This window comes from Acanthisitta chloris, unplaced genomic scaffold (genome assembly GCF_000695815.1).
Source record: "Acanthisitta chloris isolate BGI_N310 unplaced genomic scaffold, ASM69581v1 scaffold33873, whole genome shotgun sequence".
Taxonomy (NCBI): domain Eukaryota; kingdom Metazoa; phylum Chordata; class Aves; order Passeriformes; family Acanthisittidae; genus Acanthisitta; species Acanthisitta chloris.
In genome coordinates, this window is record NW_008667117.1 from 1 (window position 1) to 21329 (window position 21329).

General features: G+C 43.3%; 1 protein-coding gene across 1 annotated transcript in view; it reads left to right on the forward strand.

Moving 5' to 3' along the window:
- Positions 1–647: 647 nt before the first annotated feature.
- The window catches only part of KANK1 (KN motif and ankyrin repeat domains 1), a 26967-nt gene continuing 6285 nt past the window's right edge, over positions 648–21329 (forward strand). Inside the window, exons 1-6 of the mRNA XM_009072392.1 lie at positions 648–3309; positions 13105–13323; positions 14132–14240; positions 15428–15637; positions 17360–17447; positions 20175–20394. Of these exons, the coding sequence (XP_009070640.1) occupies positions 1086–3309; positions 13105–13323; positions 14132–14240; positions 15428–15637; positions 17360–17447; positions 20175–20394 (3070 nt within the window). The 5' untranslated portion in view covers positions 648–1085. The remainder of the gene's footprint in view (positions 3310–13104; positions 13324–14131; positions 14241–15427; positions 15638–17359; positions 17448–20174; positions 20395–21329) is intronic.

Consider the following 21329-nt stretch of genomic DNA (forward strand, 5'->3'; position numbering starts at 1 on the left):
GCACCCGCCCTCGCCGGGGGCCCCTCCTGCCTGTCCTGGTGGTGGGGTCTTCCTGCGGTTTGAAATGAAAGAAACAGGCACCGGCGGAAGTAATATGAGCTGAGGTGAGAGCAAACTGGTGTCGCTGCTCTTGGGGCAGGACTTCCCAGTGCCGTAAAACAGCTGCAGAGCTGTGTAAAGTCTAATGACAACCGGTGTTACGTAAGGAGCAGGGTCAGAGTTCCCATTGCCTGCTCCAAGGCACCCTCTAGAGAAGTTTTCTCCAGGTGATTCGTGTGGTACGTTGTAATCCTGTGGTCTTTACGTGATTCTGTAGTTTGTGTGAAAGCCTGGTGTGGTACGGGAAGGATTTGGGCAAGGACAGCTTTGAGCTGCTGGCTGTGCCCCTTCGTTAGCAGAGGCTCTCTGTGCGTACACATGTGTACACATTTATGTGGGTATGTGCTTCTCAGCATTTGAAAACCCACTGATTAACTTTTAAAACTTAATCGGGACTTAGTGTTGAGGGTCAGTCAGCAGAAAGCTGGTCTGATTGCTGAGCTGCAGCAGCAGTTTCTGCCTCCGGCATGCTGTGAGCACCCATCTTTCTGTGCTTGTGTGTTTACTGAGATACAGCTGCTTTTCCAATGCTGATTTTAGTTTCTTCTTTTTCAGAAAAAGAGGAAGCTATTATAAATGGAGAAGATGAAAAAGAACGGAAAGACCCCTATTTTGTGGAAACACCTTATGGCTACCAGCTAGACTTAGATTTTCTGAAGTACGTGGATGATATACAAAAGGGGAATACCATTAAGAAACTAAATATCCGAAAGAGGAGGAAAGCTGTACCAGCCTCGGCAGGTACAAAGAACTCTGGTGGCCAGTGCAGTGGCTGGACCTCCACAGAGTCTCTCTCTTCTTCAAACAGTGATGAGAACAAGCAGTCTTCTTTGGCAGCGAAGACTCAAGTAACCTCATCCATCCCTGCAAGACCCTCAGTTTCCTTTGAAGCATCTCCTGCCTACTTAACCGTCCCTGAGAATAAACAGCTTCCTCCTCCCTCCCCGCAGCCTCCTCGGCACAACCTCCTTGTAACAAAAACCCTCATGGAAACTCGGAGGCGACTGGAGCAGGAGAGGATGATGCAGGTCACACCTGGAGATGTCCGTAGGCCCCGGCTTTCCAGCTTTGGAGGCATGGGCTCCACAAGCTCCCTCCCCTCTTTTGTGGGATCTAGTGGGTACGGTCACATGTCTCAGCAGCTGCAAAATGGGTATCAGGGAAACAGTGACTACAGTGCCTGTTTCAGCTCCTCCTTGGGCAGTTCGATTCGTCACAGCCCCATGAGCTCAGGAATATCCACGCCAGTCACCAACGTTAGCCCAGTGCATCTGCAGCACATCAGGGAGCAAATGGCTGGTGCCCTCAAGCGTCTCAAGGAGCTCGAGGAGCAAGTCAAGACTATTCCTGTGCTGCAGGTCAAAATTTCAGTGTTGCAGGAAGAGAAGAGGCACATGATGGCTGAACTCAAAAACCACAGGAAAGCCACTCAAAATGATACGTATGGTTTCAGAAAGCGATCCTACAGTGCGGGAAACGCAGAGCAGTGGGAACACATGTCTCAGGTGAGAAGAGGTGGAGAACTGTATATAGATTGTGAGGAAGAGACAGAGAGTGTGGAACAGAGCTCTCAGAGGATAGAGGAGTTCAGGCAACTGACTGCTGAGATGCAAGCATTGGAGAAAAAAATCCAGGATAGCAACTATGAAAATCCAGCAAACCTTCGGGTGAACAGAGAAAACCTGACAAAAGAAGCACGATCTGTTGCTGTGGGTGCTGATGAGAACATGAATGATGTGGTTATATACAACAGATCTACAAGGCAACACAAGGATGTAGCTGTGGGAACAGAGAAAGAAATGAGGGAGTGCGGGGTTGGGGTGACAGAGGCCATGCTTGGTTTGTCTACAGAGGTTGAGAAAGAGATAGAGCTTCAACAGCAGACCATCGAAGCTCTTAAGGAAAAGATTTACAGACTGGAGGTTCAGTTAAAGGAAACCACTCACGACAGGGAAATGACCAAATTAAAACAGGAGCTGCAGGCAGCTGGGTCTAGAAAAAAGGTGGATAAAGCCATGATGGCTCAGCCCCATGTCATCAGCAGGATAGTGGAGGCTGTCATACAAACGAGAGACCAAATGGTGGGAGACCACGTGGACGTTGCAGATTCATCAGTGGGAAACCACCTGCAGACGAGCAGCATCGGCACCTCCTGCAGACCTGCCGTACGGAGCACGGCTGTGGGCCCTGAGCTGCTGATGAGCCAATGGCTGGTGAGGGAGAGGGCAGAGGTGCAAGATCAGGGTACGGGGAGGTCCGTGGAGCTGCATGATAAGGCAGTGGGCACAGAGACAAGCATCTGTGAGACAGGTGTCAACACAGAGGAGCCGGCAGTCGTGCGGAACCCTCGCCAGATGGCGCAAGTGGTTGGAGCAGTGAGGTCTGTGGGCTCTGGGGACTGCTCGGTGGATGTGGTGGTTTGCACCCCCAAGGAGCATGTGTCCCGTGAAACGGCCACAGAAGCTGTGCCCAGGGCAGAGGCGATGGTGATGGCTGTGCCTTCCACGGCTAGCCAGCAAACCAGCACCACTTTGGAGATGGTGAGCCAGTGCACCAGCACAGAGGTGGCCTTTCTGGCAGACTGCAGTACTAACACCACTCTGAGCAGCTGCGATAAACAGACCAGCACGGACAATGCGGAGACACGGAGTGTGGCAGTAGGGGATGGCCGGGTGAAGGACATACACGCGTCTGCTAAAACGCGTTCGGTTGGAGTAGGCACTGTGCTCTCTAGCCACCCTGGCTTTGAAAAGCCCTCTACAATAAAAACCAAAGACTGCGGTACTGGACAGATAAACGTTCATGAGAACTACCTGGTTGGTCTGAAAATGAGGAGCATTGCCTGTGGACCCCCTCCATTGCTGGTTGTGCCAACTGGCACCAGGAGCATTGGTGTTGGTGGAGAGTCTGTGTGTGAGCCAGTCAGTGGTCAGTTGGAAAGCTCTCTGCCTCCGCCTGAGCTGAGGACGGGCTTGGATCACTACATTGAACGTGTGCAGAAGCTGCTGCAGGAACAGCAGATGCTGCTTGCGGAAAATTACAGTGAATTGGCAGAAGCCTTTGGGGAGCCCCACTCCCAGATTGGATCTCTCAATTCACAGCTCATCAGCACCCTCACTTCCATCAACTCTGTCATGAAATATGCCAGCACAGAGGAGCTGCGGAGCCTGGACCTTCAAAAGCAGTGCATGGAGAGAAGCACCACATCAGGTAAGTGTCCAGGCACATATTTGGTCCACTGCTTCTCATAGCTGCAGGTCAGTTGCCTGCAAGGCTCTCACTTAGTCTGGAAGCCACTGTGTAATCCTCCCTAAGGAAATGCAGAGCATAACACAGTTGCTGAATGTGCCCACTGGGCATTCGGTCCAGCCGATTCCAGCAGCTGAAAAACCAGAGGTGGTTTGATCTCTCCTGATCCAGCAGACTCTGAAGGTCCTGATGATGGCTCTGACCATGCAAGAGAGGTGTCTAAGAATATGAAAGGTTTAAACCACTGTGTGAGGTGTTGACTCCTTTTTATAACTTCAGGAGTGTGTGAGGTTAGTCAAACCTCTGGGTTCGGAATTTTGTCCTTCCTTTAAACTTGGCATGCAGCATTTTAAAACTACAGTGTAAGATTTGACAGAGTTGAAAGTCACATCAGTGTCTGTGTCAAACTGACTTGTTTCCAGAAACGTTTCCCTGGATTTTGTAGTGTTTCTTTCATTGCTTTTGTTCCTTGTGTTGCTCAGACAGAGCTGTAGGGTGCTTTCCCCATTCCAGCAGGGCTGATTGCTTTATAATAGGCAACTCCAAAGCGCTTCACAGAAACCACATCTTGTGTCTTCTCTGCTCCAGTAACTGTTTGTTGTAATCCCTAATTACAGCCTCGTGTTTGAAAGACATAATTACTGCTGGAGATTTTGGTGACGCTCAAGAAAGGCAAGAATTGAGATTTAAATACTCCTTGCCTTTTATTTATTAATTTTAAAGCACAGACAATTACTTTGAGGGATTTCTTTATGCCCTGGGGTAAAGTTGATTACTTTTTTAATTTTTTTTAATGTGTCTGATAGTCTAGTTTAAAACTTAGCCGTTTTTTTCTAATACCTTACTGGTGAATCCAACCACATTACTATTCAATTTATAGATGGTGGCTTACTGGAAACCAATATGTAAAGCCTAGCAGTTGCTGTTAGATACTGTCTTCTTGGTCCTGCCATACAGTGACTGAAATAAGAGGTTAAGGAAATGGGAAAAACTGGTGTGAATTTGTCTGTACTGTGGAGAACTGGGAAAAACACCTCAAGTAAATACCATTTGATGTCAGCACAACATTATTGGTTAATCCACTGCTATATAAAGCTCTTGCAGCTTATTCACTGTCTTAAAATTTACCTATTTTTGTTAAAATGCATCCTGGTAAATCCAATTCTTTTCAATGTTCCTGTGCTAAGTCGAACCATCCATTAAATGAGCTGAAGTAAAAGGTTTAGTGTCCCATAATGAAGCAATAAGCAACATTTATGTAGTGGTAAAGAAAACGTATCATATCCTGTCTGCATACATGCAATATGATACTGTATATGCAATGTTATTATCTTTCTGAAATGCACTTTATATTTTGGTCTTCTTACAAGTAGTGATACTATAATAGTAGTAAGGGTATCTAGCAGATGCCAGAAGTGTCCGTAAAAACAGTGAACCAAAATTATTACTAGCTGTAAATCCTCAATTCCTTTCCCAGCTTTTACTGCACAGTATCAGATGCGTGGTCTAGAGACTTGAAAGTATTTAGACACAGGTGGAGCAATGGATCATATATTTATAAAACTGTTCTTACTCAGATTCAAATTTCACATTCTTGATAAATTTATTCTGGAATAGTTTTATTTTAACTTGTAATGTCATTATCTTTAGCTGTGGATGTTGAATGTAAAATTTCTTTATTTTTAGACCCTGGTGAGAACAACATGCCGGGACTGTGTACATAAACCAGGCTCTGGGCTATACCAGTTTAGCTCCATGGAGAATTGGAGTGGAAAGGAGATCTTTCAGCCTGAAATGTTACCCCCATCTCTTTGTATTAATTTTGAAGATATTGTCTTTACTACATTTACCTGCTGGTCCTGCTGCCCCTTCCTGTGGCTTTATAGATAATGTGTTATATTATTCTGTAGAAGGATTTTTGCTGAACAAAGCACTAACTTAAATAATTCTGTAAACCCTGGGACTAATAAACCCTTTTTTTTCCCGTGCATCAGTATCTCATGATAGCTTGTGAACTCTCAATAACTCTTGGCTCACATTTAGGTCTCTTGGATATAGTTTTTCAGGTGTCTCATGTGTGAACTCAGCTCATGCCCCTTTCTACAGGCCTGGAGTCTCAGAGTGATATCAGTAAAGCTTGTATAAACACAAAAGTCCTCCAGAGTGGTCAGTATTCTGGTTTGGTTAAAATAAGCAATCGAGTTTAAGTTATTGAGAGAAGTGTGACCTCACAAGTCTCATTTCTTAGAAAGACAGGCTGAAAATAGAGGCAGAAGTGTCTGGTTTCCAATTAGCATCAGTAGCATCGTCTTTAATGTTTTATTCAAACAGTGTCTTTAGGCAGCATGTCTTATAGACCAGTTCCTTTCAGGGCAAAAATACCTGACCTGGTTTTGGAGCATGTGATTTGGGGACCAGCTTACCATGTTAATAGGTCAGTGGTCCATGCTGCTTCTGATGTGCTCATCAGTCAAATTCTCAGCTTCACAGATTTTTCTCCCTGTTAGTGCTGGGGAGACCGGGTGTGCTGCAGGGATCTCTGCCATCTCTCACCTCCCCGACACAGCTTGTGGCAGAGGATGGAGATCCAGGCAGGAAAGCTGGAGCCTGCTGAGCAGGATGCAGGCTGGCAGTTTTCATCTCTAGGCACCCCTGAGATGATCTCTGAACCAGGTCTATTAGCAATTAGTGTTTTACTTGTTGCAAAATAATCACCTTCACTTCTGTAACTAGGCAATTTCTATTTACATGTGCAGTGTCTTTCAGAAGCCCTGGTGACCTCAGGGAAATCAAACCCGCTGGCCAGACAAGATGATTTCCACTCTGCAAAGTCACGTTAGCTGGCATTGGCAGCCTGTGTGTGTGTGTCCAGCTGGATGATATGGATGTGGGTCAGAAACCTAGATGCTAACTGACCCGTATTCTTAGACCAGACAGTATACAGGAGGGCTAAGGGAGGCAAGCGCATTCAGCATTTCTGTTTGTTGCACAGATTTTTAAAGAACTTTCAGAATGTTACGTTTGAGTGCATGTGTGATGTGTTTTGCATAATACTGGACGCCTAATGTCACTTGTAGGGGTTTTAGTTACATGGACTTTTCACAAGTCTTGTAGATAGATGTATTCCACTGGCAAGGAGTTTTCAAGGATGGTAGTTAAAAACAACTGATTTACCATTGCCCTGAAAAACCACCTGATTATATTTCACCTGAAAATGCATGGTTATTTTGCCTCAGTAACCTTTGGAGTATCAGTATTGTGGTTGCTTTTTAGAGCAATCCTGCGTGAGCACCCCTGTGGAGTCATTACACTAACTAACCATCATGAGGAAGGAGTCAACTTGAATCTTGAATTAAGATTTGAGAGAGTGAAAGGAAGGGGGAAGCAAGTGATGCCAGAAAGTCTCAGGAGTTAGGAAAACCTGATGTGCCTTCTGGTGGAAAGATCTTCCAAGGCTTTAAACTCTTAACTTTCAACCAGAGCTGAGGAGGCAGGCTAAGGGACAATAGAAAGACCAAAAGGAATTATGGTGGTCTGAGCCCCCCTGCTAGTCCAAAACTGGTGTGTAGGACTAATGAGGTGTTGTGGCTATGGTTGTCTCTCTCTGCATTTGTAATGCAGGAAATTGGAGAAAGCTGTTCTCCCTTTACAGCTCTTCTGTCTGACACCTGTTTCTCTCAAAGACTCTGTACCTTGAAGGGTTGGTAGCCCCCTCTCTTGGCAGCGTGTACCACACTATTGCAGATGAAGACTTGGAGATAGCCTGAGGCTCAGAAGCTGGTGCTGATCTGGAACAGGCATGTCAGTCTACCCTGTGTAAAGCTGCGGGCCGCTACAAATCGCACTGGTTGCCTGTGTCTTGGCAAGTGAAGGAAGCCCTCAGCTTCAGCTCTGCCACAGATGCAATGCCTTAGTCGTCAGGTTCAGTTTTTGTACAGATGTGCTTGTTTGCATAACAAACAGGGTCCCTTCTGCTGGGGAGAGGGTGACTGGCATATGTGAAGTGTTTTGATATCCCCTGGAAGGTAGTGCATGATGCGAAACAGCCATGCAGATGGTCGCAGCTGTGTGTCAGATGAGACTATTTATTTACATGTGTTCGGCTGGCATTTCAGAGAATACAGTGCCTCCTCTGCATTTTTCATGACAGGTGGTATCTGTTGACCTGCTAGTTATGACAACATGGAAAGCTCAAATGCCTACATTATTCAAAAATGGTTGCAACCTATATATTAGGAGCCAAGGTGTTTAGCAGGGCTTTTTCTGTTTTAAATATTCATACAGTTATATCAGAATAGAAGCATGAGACATGGTCACTAATTATCCTATAGAGACATTATTCAAATTAAACTCCATAAACCTCTTTAAAGAGGTTTGACATATCTTCCCTGGTCACATGGTAACACAAGCTTGTTTCTATTGCCAGTATTATCATTACAATATTTGCTGTTTTCATTCTGTGGCAGCACTATGTGGAGTGTTTGAATCTGAAAACTGCTCTATCTCCTGATTTCGCCTTTAATTCAAAAAGAGAATAATTTGCCACAGTATAAATTATTTTTCCCTTCAGATTTATTGCTGCTTAGAGAGTGGCTGCAGCCTGCTAGGCTGTTTGTTAGATAAAACTCCAGTTTTCTCCCTGTGCTGTAGCACAGGGACATGATGTTCAGGCACTGAGCTTTGTTTGGAGTTCAACTCCCATGGTAACAGGCACATCTATGAATATTTAATGAAGGAGACTCCCATTTTTCCAAGGAATTGTTGTCATATTTCAGCAACAATAAAGCATCAGCTGAGAAGATCAAATCCTCATGAATGAGAAAGAAAGAAGTACTCTGAGATGACCTTCCTGCTGTGCCCAGCATCATAAAATACTTTGATTCACTCATCAGGGAAATTAAAGATGGCTTTCACTGAGCTTCACACACAGTTGTTTTGGAAAAGAGAGTATTTAATAAATAAGATGATTAGCTGCTTTACAGATGTGTGATTTTTTGTGGTCAATCTTGTTCAATTAAAGGAATTGGTTTTAACTTCCAGTTTCAACAAACTGGATTCACAATCTAATCTGAGAATGGAAATCATCTTCTCAATGCAAAGAAAATGGTTAAAGTGAGAGTGAAAATGAGATTATTTTTGCAGTCATCTTAAAGGAAGTCTCATCCTGTTAGGAGGAGTGTTTTGCCTGGAGCCAAATGGTAGTTCATCATTTACCTATGCCTAGGCCCCAAGAGAATCTGCCTTCTGTTGATTTATTGGATAAAAAGCCTATGTTTGTAATTTTTTTTCCTGAAATTTTAAATTCACGGACTTCTAACCTGGAATGGCTCAAAAATGAGATTACACTCTAGTCTTCTAACTAACACGTTTATCAGTTGGATGGGTTACTATGTTCAGGCTCATCAGTGCCTTTTTATTTACATTGGGAGAATGAGGGTTTTTTTCTTCACTAGTTCTGATGTGTAAACCAAATGGAAAGTGGATTAAAATTATTTATATGAAAAAATAATTTAGCATAAAGCAACTTAATTAGATTTAAAACCACAGGAGGAGACTTTATGTTGTTCAGTTACAGTCATTTCATAAGGAGCTCATTGCTACCATGAAGAAATCATGCAGTGTGAAAGAGAGGTATTTCCTTGCTATATATGTTCCAGACAATATTTATGTACTGTCTTTAATGGAGAATGTGTAACTTGTATCATTGGTCATTATAAACACTGTGCAAATAAATGTTTGCACTAATCAACAGGTTAAAAATAAAATCTCCGTGCAGCTACCACATAGGCGGTAAGCTCATGGCCTTTTTTTAGCTGGAAGCCTGTGATGTGCCAGGCAGAGAGCTAGGTTCTCACCCTGATGGTATTTAATCCCCGTGGCCTCGTTTGCCCTTCTCTTGATTTCCAGGAGTATAAAAGTATCATCAAGCTAAATCATTTTTATAGTAATATTTAGGTTTGCTTCCATCAGGCTAAACAGAAATTTTCAAAAGGAGGTAAAGGCCAGACTTCTGTTACCATGAGTTCATTGCAAATTCAGGAGACTCCAGTGAGTTCTCTGAACCAGCTTACAACATGACTACTTGTGTTGTCATAAATGGGAGGGAAAGTTTGCCATTAGGAAGGGAAATTGCATCTTAATAACGATAAACAGATTTTATAGGTGCCAGAAATGGCATGGGTAGTCTCCTGCTGGTCTATAGTAGTTTTGCTGTCACCGTAGCTTAAAATTTCAAAAAGAAACACAAGTGATTTATGAGAGGAGGTTCCTTCTAAAAAATTTAAAACAGGTGCTGTTGTTCCCTCAAACCGCTGGAGCTAAACCACTGAAGATGCTTCAGTCACTTTCCCTCTGAAACCGGTGAGAGCAGCTTTCTCCATAAGTGTTTATGAATAGTTGAAATCTGTAAGTTTTTTGTTTTGCCACGCCATATTGCTGCCTCTAAATTACCCCTGAACTTTTCCAAGATCGCCCAATGTGTTGCAAAATACATTTACAACTTTTTGGCAACTCCATGCTCTGGTTAGCTATGCTATATCAATACTTAGAAACTTAAGTCAAGTTCGCAGTATTTGCCCACAACAGTAAACTAAGGAAGATCAGCAGAGCAAATCTGCCTGAGAGACTCCATCTGGAGGCAGTTCCAGGCTAAGTTGGCTGATTTGCTGTCAGGATTGTGCATTTTGACCAGGAGAAGGATTCTGCTCAGCCATACTTGAGATCTGTATGAGGTGAGAGGAAGAGTCTATTTTAAGGTCTGTGTTCACTGGTGGTGATCCTCAGCCAGGGTTTCATTTTTGCACTAGAGTGGTGTGTGGCATCTTCAGCCCCAACAGTGACCCTGCAGTCTTGTTGGAGGAAGATGGAACTCGGCTCACTCGGCTTTTTTAGTTTGTGCAGTAGATTAGTCTGTTAAGTCACTGACCATATTGTTGGATGACACAGCTTCTTCATTGATTTTTCTGACTGACTGGACTCAGTTGCTGCTCTCAAGTGTCTTCATGTTGTCTGTCTTGTAAAGGGGAAGGCTTGGGAGCTATGCTAAATGCTAATTAAGGGCTTGCAGCATTAATGCTGAGTTGGACCCAAAGCTGTCTTTCCCTGATTTATTGGGTACACTCTACCATAGATGCATCTATTGTAGTGTAGACATCTAACAGCTTTGCGGGGAGAACGAGTGCACTGACCACTTTGTCTAATGCACACTTACTGGTTGTCTGCTTGCCTTCAAGCATCAATGTCATCCTCTTGTCAGGTGCCAGGGCCCAGGTGAGCAGGACCCCTTTTCTTCTTTGTTGCAAGAGCATGGACATCATGCACTGTGTCTTGAACTCAGTGTGGTGCTTCTTAGCCACTGAGGGATGAACCAGAAGAGGGAATCTACTGGGATTTTGATGTGTTAGTGGCAGGTTTAGCTAGTAGAGAGGCTGTGAGTCTTGGAAGGGAAGTCTGCTACTGTCCTTCTTCCTCTCTGTCCTACCCTGCAGCTCCCTCCCCAGTGTGTCCCAGGGCAGGAGGGAGACACCTGGGGAAATTCAGGCTCAGATGTTTGGGGGATGACAGTGTGCACCAAGGTGATGTTGGTTCACATCAGGCTGGAGCCCCGTGCCCTGACAGAGACCTGACAGCTGCTCTTACCTCTGCCACACACAAGCCCACCTGTTGTCTCAGCTGCTTTTTGGCAAACACTGTAATGCCTGGCAGAGGACAAAAGGAGAATTCTGCTGACAGCAAACGTGGGCATCTTTGGAAGCTTTGCATATCCTCGATGCTTCAGAGCAGCTTTCCTCTGCTCCCTCCCGTGTTCTCTGTAGAAAGGCTGGAGCAGAAGGGATGACCTGGTAAAACCAGCTGAGGCAGCCTCCACCAGCTGCAGCTGGAAGTGGTTGCTGTGTTTGGTGCTCTTTAATTGTAGCTGTCATGGCTCCAAGCAAGCAAAGGGAGAGATAGTTTCCTTGTTTTTTAGCTAAGGGAGTTTAAAAATCACTGGGTTTGGCTTGGCACTCGATCACCTTGGCAGCTCTCTTCTCCTGGCTGTTGGATAAGGGATGATGCTTGCTGTCAGGAAGAGACACGAGCAAAGTCAGTCACCACTGCAAAGTGGGAAGATGTGGGGGAGCAAGAGCAGGACTTCCCTCTTACTTTCCATGGGTGTCCATTTTGTCCCAAGTGCACGGACATGTATGTCTCTAGCAGGGTTGCTCCTCTGCAGGGGACCCTGGGATGACTGCTGCCTACCCACACACCCACCTCCACCTCCTCCCGCTCCACGCTTCACTCTTTAAGAGGAAGCTTTCTGACTGTACCTGTAATGACATGGCTGTCTATACCCTGCTGTGTTCCTTTCCCCACAGACAGCTTCCTCCTGTAGCCTCCTATAGCCTGGAGAAGCTATAACCAGTGATGTAAGTGGGCAATAGGTCTCACTGCTGGAGAAGGTACCTTGGAAGTGCATGTAGGGTACGACTCAGTTGGGAACTCAGAGACTTGGGTGGGAACAGGAGCAAAGAGGAAGAAGCTGCTGGGAAGTGACAGTGTTTGGGAAAACCACCTTCATTATGTCCTGTTAGAGGAAAAAAAAATTACTACTGCAAAGTAAGAAGTCGGAAAGGCAGCCTAACAGCAGCAGCTTGCTAGTCAAAGATGTAGCTGTGTTTCTAAAAATGAATATTTGGAATTTCCTTTACTACTACAGTATGTTAGCATCCTGTGCAGTGCCACTCATCTGTTTGAATGAGGAGGCTGTGGCTTAATTCTTGGTAAATACAAAGACAAAAAATACAAAGGCAGACATGATTGAAGCAAGAAAAGAGTGAATGAAAAAAAAATTATAGCATTCAAAGCAAGTTAAACTTTACGGGTTTTTTCCTTAAATGCTGACAAGATCACTTGAATATGTGTGTAAAAACACCCCAGCATGTCCTACTAACAAAAGCATTTGTGCAGCTTTGTACAGCAGTCGTAATAGCACAGCTGGAGAAACTCCAGGGGAATCTGTAAAAGTCTGTGCGTAATTAGCACTGCCTTTTCAATACACAAAGGGAAAGAATGAGTGAATGCCAGCAAATCAGAGAGGGGAAAAAAGTAGAAGCCAAACATTTGGAATTTGATTTAAGTACAACTACTAGCTCAGTACAATTCTGTCTAAAAAAAAAAAGAAACAAAAAGAAACAAAGAAATAGAGTGTGGGGGAGTTTATTGCAATTGTCTCAGTAACTGGGTAAAGCATATAGCTTTCAGAATTGTTGGAATGTTGGCAAAAAGGAAAATTTCCTGAAAATTTTATGCTTTCGTGGAAAATGACATTCCTTAAAAACCAAGTACAATAAAAAGGTCACTGCTCTTGCAGAAAGAACCTGCAGAGCCTGTGAACATGCTGTGCTCTTCAGGCATTTAAGCGAGGAGCACCTCGGTGAGTCCACCCTGAGCGGGGGTGGCAGGAGCTGGGGTCACTGCACATACTGAAAGAGAAGGAGAAGGAAGGACCATTCCTTTCATCCATTTGAAAGCCAACATCTTTATAGCTGTATTGTGCTTGTATTGCACATTTTCATTGAAATAAAAACTCATAGTTATATCTTGCATTTTCTGAAAGCAATCACAGTCTTTTCCTATTAAGTCCTCAGAATTTTAAAGTACAAGTATTGCCCTTTTTTTTGCAGTGTGGGTTTTTTTTGTTTTCCCCCTGTTGATCACAGTATTGATGGAAATATTTTGGTCTGACTCCTCTGTGATGCCTACTGTCTTCTCTGGCAGGTGCTACTTTGGAGTACATCCCCCATGGCCAACTTGCAAACACCCAGTTAACTTCAAATTTGCGAACGCTGAAATTGGAGCAGGACATTGTGCCTGCTCAGGAGGAGAGGAAGACTCCCCTGGTGGAAGCTGTTCGGGGAAGGAAGTCTTTTTCTTCTCAGGACAAAACTCTCGCTCCAATTAACCTGACAGATGACCAGCTTGCCTCAGGCCTCTATGGTAATACCTGACTCACATTCACCTGTCATTATGCTGGTGGAGTCAATATGAAATGCAGTTAAAAAAGGTTTTCAGTATTCTCAAAATTGCAAAAGCAGGAAAAGATGCAGCTACAGGGAAAGTCACAGTGCAAGACCCTGTGTCTGCAGATAGTTGTTAGGGTTTGAAGTGGCAGATTGTGTCATATCGATGAAATGCCATTTAGTATCTTCATAAGAAAAATGTACTGAAAGAGAAAGGGTTAATTTTTTTTTAATATACTTACTTTTGTGTGAGTGTTTTTACCTGTCTTACGCTCAGAGGTTGGTTTAAGAGTTGTTTCAGTGAATACTAAAATCAAAAAGCCTCAATTCAACCTCCCCACCCTGTTGAGTAGTTTCTTGTTAAATATGCTGTCTGTATTGTTAAATACACTGTCTGTACTTAATGTGTTAATTCTGGCAATGAGCTGCTGCTCTCTGACACCAGCAATTAATATTTTCTTAACACAGCAGAGTAACCCTTTGGAAGTCTTTCACAAGTAGTGAAAAAAAAAAAGAAAGACCTGTCTTTTCTATAAGTTTTCTGAAGCATCATAAAGATTAGCAGCATGTTGGAAGATGGGAAAGTTAGGCTAGACTTGTTTCCAGAGCTGATTCTGGAACTGTTCGGTATTTCCAACGTGCATCTCATGCCATGACCGTATGTATAAAAATATTAGAAAACCCAGCTTCAGTTGGTAAATTAAATAGCTGTTTGTTTTGAAAAATCATCTAAAACTGGCTACAGGTTTGTACTGATGTGTGTGCTTTGTCTCCCTTTTCAACAGTATGCCCTAGTAATGAAAACACACTCAAATCTATCATGAAGAAAAGGGATGGGAAGAAGGATTTGAGCAACACCAAGAAGAACCTGCAGTTTGTTGGCATTAATGGCGGGTAAGAGACCTGTCTCCAAAACATCTGTCATTGTAGCACTTTTCATGATGGGAAGGAAAGGAAGAATCTGGGAGTGCATGCATAGCTTTGGCCTGTCCTTCAGGCTCAGGTGCATCTACTGAGTATAAGCATCAGAGGGAAGAACCGAGCAGCTGAGCTCATCTTAATCTTCTTGTGTGTCATATGCAAGTCATATATGGCGTCAGTCTCAAGTACCTGTACATTAGATTGCTGCCCAGTTTAACACAGGAAAATGAAACAAACTCAGAGAGCCATGGGGGCATTCCTCTGGCAATATTTTAGTGAGGAAAAGTTGTATATATCTTAGGCAGCCAACAGGCACAACATTGTACTATTAAACAATACAGCAAGAGATGGCATTGCCCAAGAATTTGTTTTTCTGGCTTTGTGTTAGATAATTGCAGAAATCTTCCTATACAAATACAGAAAACACTATGGAGAACTATCTTCTTTTAAAATACTACTGGCCCTTGCAGAATGTTGCAAAGAACTTTAAAATAGCTTTTTCTAGTCCTTTCCTCAAGTAAGTTTTTCTTTAGTACAAATTCTTTGTGTAGTATATCACCTAAATATGTCAGTTACTTAATTCACACATATTGGCTAAAAGTATCATTATTTATAATGGAGGAATGTTATAACTCATAAGTTACTGTTGTACATTAGAAGGATAGTCTTAGTACCTTAATTCATCAATGGCTGAGGTTGACAAGATGAGACATTTCATTAGAATCAGCATTATAGTTGTCCACATCACTTGTATTTCACCTAAAATATCAAAATGTTTTGGTTTGTCACAGGAAAATATGTTAAAATTGTGGCTGTTGTCTTTACATAGGTTTGCTAGCTTCCCTGCTTATATCTGCGTGGGAAAGGCAACAGCATAATTTACTCTGAAGAAAGTAATTTCATTTTGGGGGTAAGGCAAGTTCTGACAGGGTGTTAAGACTTCTGTTTAAAAAAGGTTGTGCTTTCGTTACATACTGTGTACAAACTAATGACAGTGTCAGTTAGCAGTGGCATTGAGTTCGGTGAGTAGAAGAGGTCTCTGAGTAGAAAACAAGATCACTAAGCCTCTGCAAGATATTTTTCCACTTGCACCATTGCAAGTGGGTACTGACCACTGCTGAATGGCACTGAGCAAACACCTCTGCCCATTCTTCTCGTAGGTATGAGTCCACGTCCAGCGACGACTCCAGCTCCGAGGAGAGCTCCTCCTCGGATTCAGAGGAGGAGAGTGAGAGCCACGAGTACCCCTGTGGCCGGCACACAGAGGCAGAGCAGCCTGCCCCCCATGCTGCAGAGGTGTGCGCCGTGGGGGCGGAGAAGGACAGTCTCCCCTCAGAGTGCGAGGCCGAGGAGGTTGAAATCAGAGAGAGGTAGGCTGTTTGTCCTCTCTAGAGTGCTTCTGAGTGGGTCACTGCCTCTCACAAATGGCACTCACTTGGGAGCAGGCAATGCCTTGTTAACAACCTGGTCTGTAAAACAGTCGGTAAGCAAGTCTTGAGCTTTCACACCAGATCAGGAGCCTGCTGGGAGTGTATCTGGCATTTGCACCTTCCACAGCATCTCAGCAGTGGCTGGTACTGCTCAGTAAAATGATGGGGTACAGCAGCAAGGAGACTGTTCAGTCCTGAGATCATATGCTTCATATGAGTTCATATACTGCAATATACTTTCAAGGCTGTTGTCATGCCCTTGTTTAGCATTTCATGTCTTAAGTTACTTTTCAAATTGCTGGTAATGGATTTGTAAGGTAGCATTTGACAGACAAGGCTTTTCTTTTTCAGCATATGGAAAGCAGTAGTGTGGTGAGCTTTTACGAGTTCTTAATTAGTAAATGGCAAGAGGAAGTATAAACAGACAGGGAAGGGATATTTTATAGATAGTGGGTTTGCCAGTTGTTTTCAAGTGTGTTAGCTTGGAAAATTATGTAGGTGGAATAATGACAGCAAAAGAGCTAAAACAAAATTAATGTTATGTTTCACTGGAGATGTAGGTTAGCATCAAGCTATCTGTAATTGTCAACTCCTAAATAAAAGAGATGCAGAAATTAATAATTAAGAGCTTGGAGGCCTTGGAGCTGTGGGTTTTGAAGTGCCCTGAGCTTGCTTTATACAGTTCCGTAGGACAGCCTGTTATTTTACAGGTGGCATAAAAAGATGGGCAGTTTCTAAAACAGATCTCTAATTTATTTTTACACTAGCAAGGGGTGGTTGTGAAGAGGAGCAGCAGGACAGCTTAGATGTCCACGTGTACTTGAGGAGTATGTTCTTTGTAAGCTGACAGTCCTGGCAATGCCTTTTGAGGGGAAGAGGCAGAGCACATGGCCACGCAGGACCAAGTACGGCCACTGGTAGATACAGTGGAGCATTTCATTGTTCTGAAGCACTAGCAGCTGGCTTGTGCCCAACAGGGTTAAAATGCCCACCTTACACATGAGTGGGTTAGCTTCTCCACTTTCTGGGAGAGTTTTCCTGGAAAGTTGCCCTTATCCTCTGTGCAGGTTGTAGACAGAGGTGGTTGGCCACAGGCATATATGGCACAGGCATGGACCTTCTTATTTTCAGCCCTATCCTGAGTTTTGAAATTTATGATGGAAAGGGGGCAAAAGGGTAAAAATGAAAGAGGGCTGGAGAAAGAGAATAAATTTCCAGAGTGACTTGGATAAGAAAGGCTGGTTCTAGTGAAGAGGAACTGGCAGGGAGGCACCGCGTGTAGTATTTTCCACTAGTTAATTCCATTTCCATCACAACTATTGGCATTTCCTCTTGTTAATCAAACCACATAGCATGTAATGTACGCTCTGCAATCATACAGCAGTAAGTGAGAATTTCCACTAGAAGGGTTGCCAAGTCCTAAAGCACAAAAGTGATGTGCTGCCCAGGCTCCGTTCCCACCACTCTTCCTGCATACATCACCACACAACGTGGAAGGAGTCCCTGCAGAGGAGAGCTGCCAGAGCAGCTTCTGCATGCCAGCAGCAGATGGGCTGCCTGGAAACACTAATTTGCAGAGAACTTTTAGATAGATAAATGTTTCTGTGCTGAAATGTCAAGAGTAAAACTGAAACGTGCCATGTATTGTGCTGTCTCCCTCAGATACGAACTAAGTGAAAAGATGCTTTCTGCCTGTCACCTGCTGAGAAACAATATTGATGACCCCAAGGCATTAACCAACAAAGATGTGGTAAGCAATACAGGGCAAAATTCTCTATGAGATGCAATAGAAAAACTTCAGGGAGGGGTAACTTCTGGTTTTGCAGGACCAACATCACAGTGGCTAGGCTAAGAGGATTTCACCTTTCCTGCAAGTCACAAGCTCTATCAGGAGACTTTTGTCCAGAGAATGTACTTGTGCTTTGCGTGCTTGGGTGTTGTCTTCCCAAACCACACACATAAAAATAGTAGCATGAAAGCACAGTTTCAACACATCTGTACATTCCCATGTTATTTTTATAAGTGCTGCTTTTGCACTTCTGTGGGCAACTCTCAGACCTTGCATTAAGAGACTGCACGGAGAGGAGCCTGTTACTTCCTATGACAAAAGCTCAGAGTCTGTTTTGAATCTGCAGGTGCTCTGCCTCCTAAGCACAGGGATGCTGTTTGTCTCACCACACTGGTGGTCTTTATCAGTGCTGCAGAGAGCAAGGAGGGTTCATTGTTAATACTCAGTCTCAAGAAATAAAATTGCATTTGCCTTATAAAGGAATTGCCTATATGCATCATATAGGAATTGCCTATGCTACCTTGTGAGGGCAGTCTGAAAGCAAAAGAAAACTGCTTAGTGATATGAAATTGAATTTTGCATTTGTTACAGTTGCACGGTGATGTAAAAGGAAACAATCCAGTGCCAGTCTGCACTACTGTAGAGCATCAGAAACTTCTTAAAGACAACAGTGTTGTCTGTATGACACAGTAATACTGTCTGTGTACAGTTGTGATGTTTGTGGTCCAGAGAATGTTTTGAAAGGTTGTTTAATACAGTTGTGACAGATAGTTTTTAATCCTGTCTGCCCTTAGGAGTAGTTTAGGCATTCAAACAACAAATGCTCTAGGCCCAATTTGAGTTGAAAGTGTCAAAAATGGCATAACCAGCTGATGATCTCTGCCTTGGAAGTGTAATTTTAATTTACATTTTTGTTTCTTGTGCTAAAAGTGTTTTCCAGCACAAGTAGTGCTTTGTAGATGGAAACTGCAGACTAATTAGCTCTTGTTCTCTGTCTGTCTGCTGATAAAGATGTCTTGTCTAAACAGGTTAAATACCAGTACAGCTAAGGATCTGTATAACTTGTCCCAACCTATTCCAGCATACTCAGCTCTTGCGCCTGCTGTTTATATCGGAGAGAGCTGCATACTGCTTCTTTTGGAATGTGACGGCTTACTTGAATTAAAAAAGTGTGCCTTTACTTAATAATGTGTGTGATACTGTGACTAAAAATAATTCTTAGTGGTATTTTGCACTCAGTAGTGCCTAAAATAAAAAGAAAAAATGCCACTTTATGACCGCTTTTGTGTTTCAACTCTTTATGTTCACAGTACATGTCATCTCTTAACTCAAATGGTTGGACCTCGTCACTTTTCATTATAGTAGTACTGATGTAGAATATTCTGTAAATGTGTTTATGTAGTACAGATACTGATGTGTGTAGATTATTCTCTCTTTACCAGACACAGGTCACCTCTAGAGCTACTGGTGTATTTTCCCTAGAGGCTAGATAAGCTTTCTGACTGTCTTCTCTGCAAAATTGTCCCTGAATTCATTGGCCTCCCTGCAGGTGAGGGTTTATGAGGAGGATATAGTGGTCCTTCCAGGTTAGAGAAACTGTGTTAGAAAGTCAGACCTGGTGATTGCAGAAGCCTCCTTGGCTCACAGCAAGATCTGCTTTATCTGTGTCGTTCCCAATAGACAAGTTACCTGTCCTAAGAGGCTTCTACCCCTCCACCCATTGTTCATACCAATGGGAAAGTTTATCCTGAATGTGTAGCCTGTATCTTCTCATTGCAGCTGAAATCTCTTAATAATACAGCCAGCAAGCCTTCAGGTGAAGAACAGGTTCTTTATTTTCTCACTGTGATAGTCTCTTGCATGTGAAAATGTTACAGGGTTCCTTTCCCCAGCAGTTATTTCAGCAGAGCATCTCCAGTCCTTCTTGTCTGTCCCGTAGGTCAGATATCTTTGATTTCTTATCATTCTTGCTACTTACCTTTGAAACTGTTTGGACCAAATCTTTTGTGTCATTCAGTGATCAGACCAGACATAGTAGTCCAGCTGTTGCCCTCACAGTACTAGGCGGAGAGAAGGGGCAGCATCATGTGCCGTGCAAGCTATAAATCTCTTTATTCACCCCAAGACAGTATTTGTCTTTTTCATTACAGTGTGATATTGTTGGCTTGAGTTCAGCTTGCAATCATCTCTAATGCCCAGCTCTTCTCCTGCAGAACTGCTGTCCAGCCATTTCTCATATACTCTGTACATTTGATAACTGGTGCCTCGGGACTGGGCCTAATTGACTTAGCATGCTGTTGTTTTAAGTACAGTGAGATATGTGCATTTTCACTGCTCTTAGTATTGTGTTTATCAGTAGTTCATAAACTTATTTAAGTATTTGATGGAAATGGTTACTCCAGTTCTTTTCTGTTCACCTCTATTTTATACCCATTAGTTCAGGGAGTAATCTCATCCTAAAATTCCATGCCTCACAGGTGAACCGTTCCGGAAAATCAGGTGAAGTGAGAGGAAGTAAACAATTGGTGTTTAGAGGGCTTTAGCAGAGGTCAAGCTTGTTTGTGAGCTGAATGCTTTCTTCCCACATTGGACTAAAAAAAGGTTTGATCTGCACTGGTGACTTGTGGGATGGAAAATCCTTTAAATAGATTGCCCATATATAAATTTTTCCTGTCTTGGTTTTGGCAGAGGTTTTGTTTAAATACCATCCAGCATGAGTGGTTTCGTGTCTCAAGTCAGAAGTCAGCTGTCCCTGAAATGGTTGGAGACTACATAACTGCTTTTGAAGAGATTTCTCCTGCTGTCCTCAGACACATCATCAATATGGCAGATGGAAATGGAAATACAGCTCTGCATTACAGTGTCTCACATTCTAACTTTGAAATTGTAAAGCTTCTTCTGGATGCAAGTAGGTTTATGAGTTTGCTTATTTTTTTTAACATTATTCTTGGTTTTTGCAATTCTCACAAGTGAAATTCTCGATGAGCAAGAGGTCAAGTTTGGGCTTCTTCCAACAGCAGTTTTAACTGTTAACATTTAGATGGTGGCTCACTTCGGTAGTTTTGGAGGTGATGCCTCTTGAAGCAGCTACAAAAACACTCAAGTAAATTATATACAGAGGTGGCCAGCATTTGAGAACAGATAGTTAGATCCCAGACTCTTGGACTGTAGTCCCGAGTTCAGCAGCATCAGCCTCCAGCACTTTTCTCTGGAGGCAGAGCAGCTGCTGCTCAGCCAAGTGTAGGGTGCTAGGGACAATGATGCACTGGCATCTAAACACCCGTCTTAAACACTCAAACTACTCTAGCTTTATCTTACTGGAGAGTACAGAAGCTTTTTCTGGCCGCCACCTTAACACACCTATGCTGCTTTCCTGAGAAACCAGAGCAATATGGTATTCTGTCATACAAGAGCATTTTCCTGATCCATAAGCAATGTGCTGATGCTTCATGTAGTTGCTTTTGTGGTTGATTCCTTTTCTTGATCCCTTTGCAACACAATTGCAGAAAGGGTAGTGGCAGAGGGGAGACTCCAGAGCATCTGCTCCCCACATGCAGTGTGCCAGATGGCAGCCAGCAGAAGGTGTCACACATTGGAGCTGGTCCCAGGCAGGATGTGATCTGTTTAAGCCTAGTTTTGCTCCCTGACTGAAGTTTGTTTCTCTAAACTAATTACAAAACCCGTCACAGTTGGTTGTGAAAGTTTAACTAGGCCAATGATGTGTCTGCAGTGTAAACCACACAATATTCATAATTCCAGAAGGGTAGCATCAGATAAACAAGGATACTAATGTTGCAAATCTCAGCTTTGATAACCCAGCCCATCTGACACACACGCAGAGAC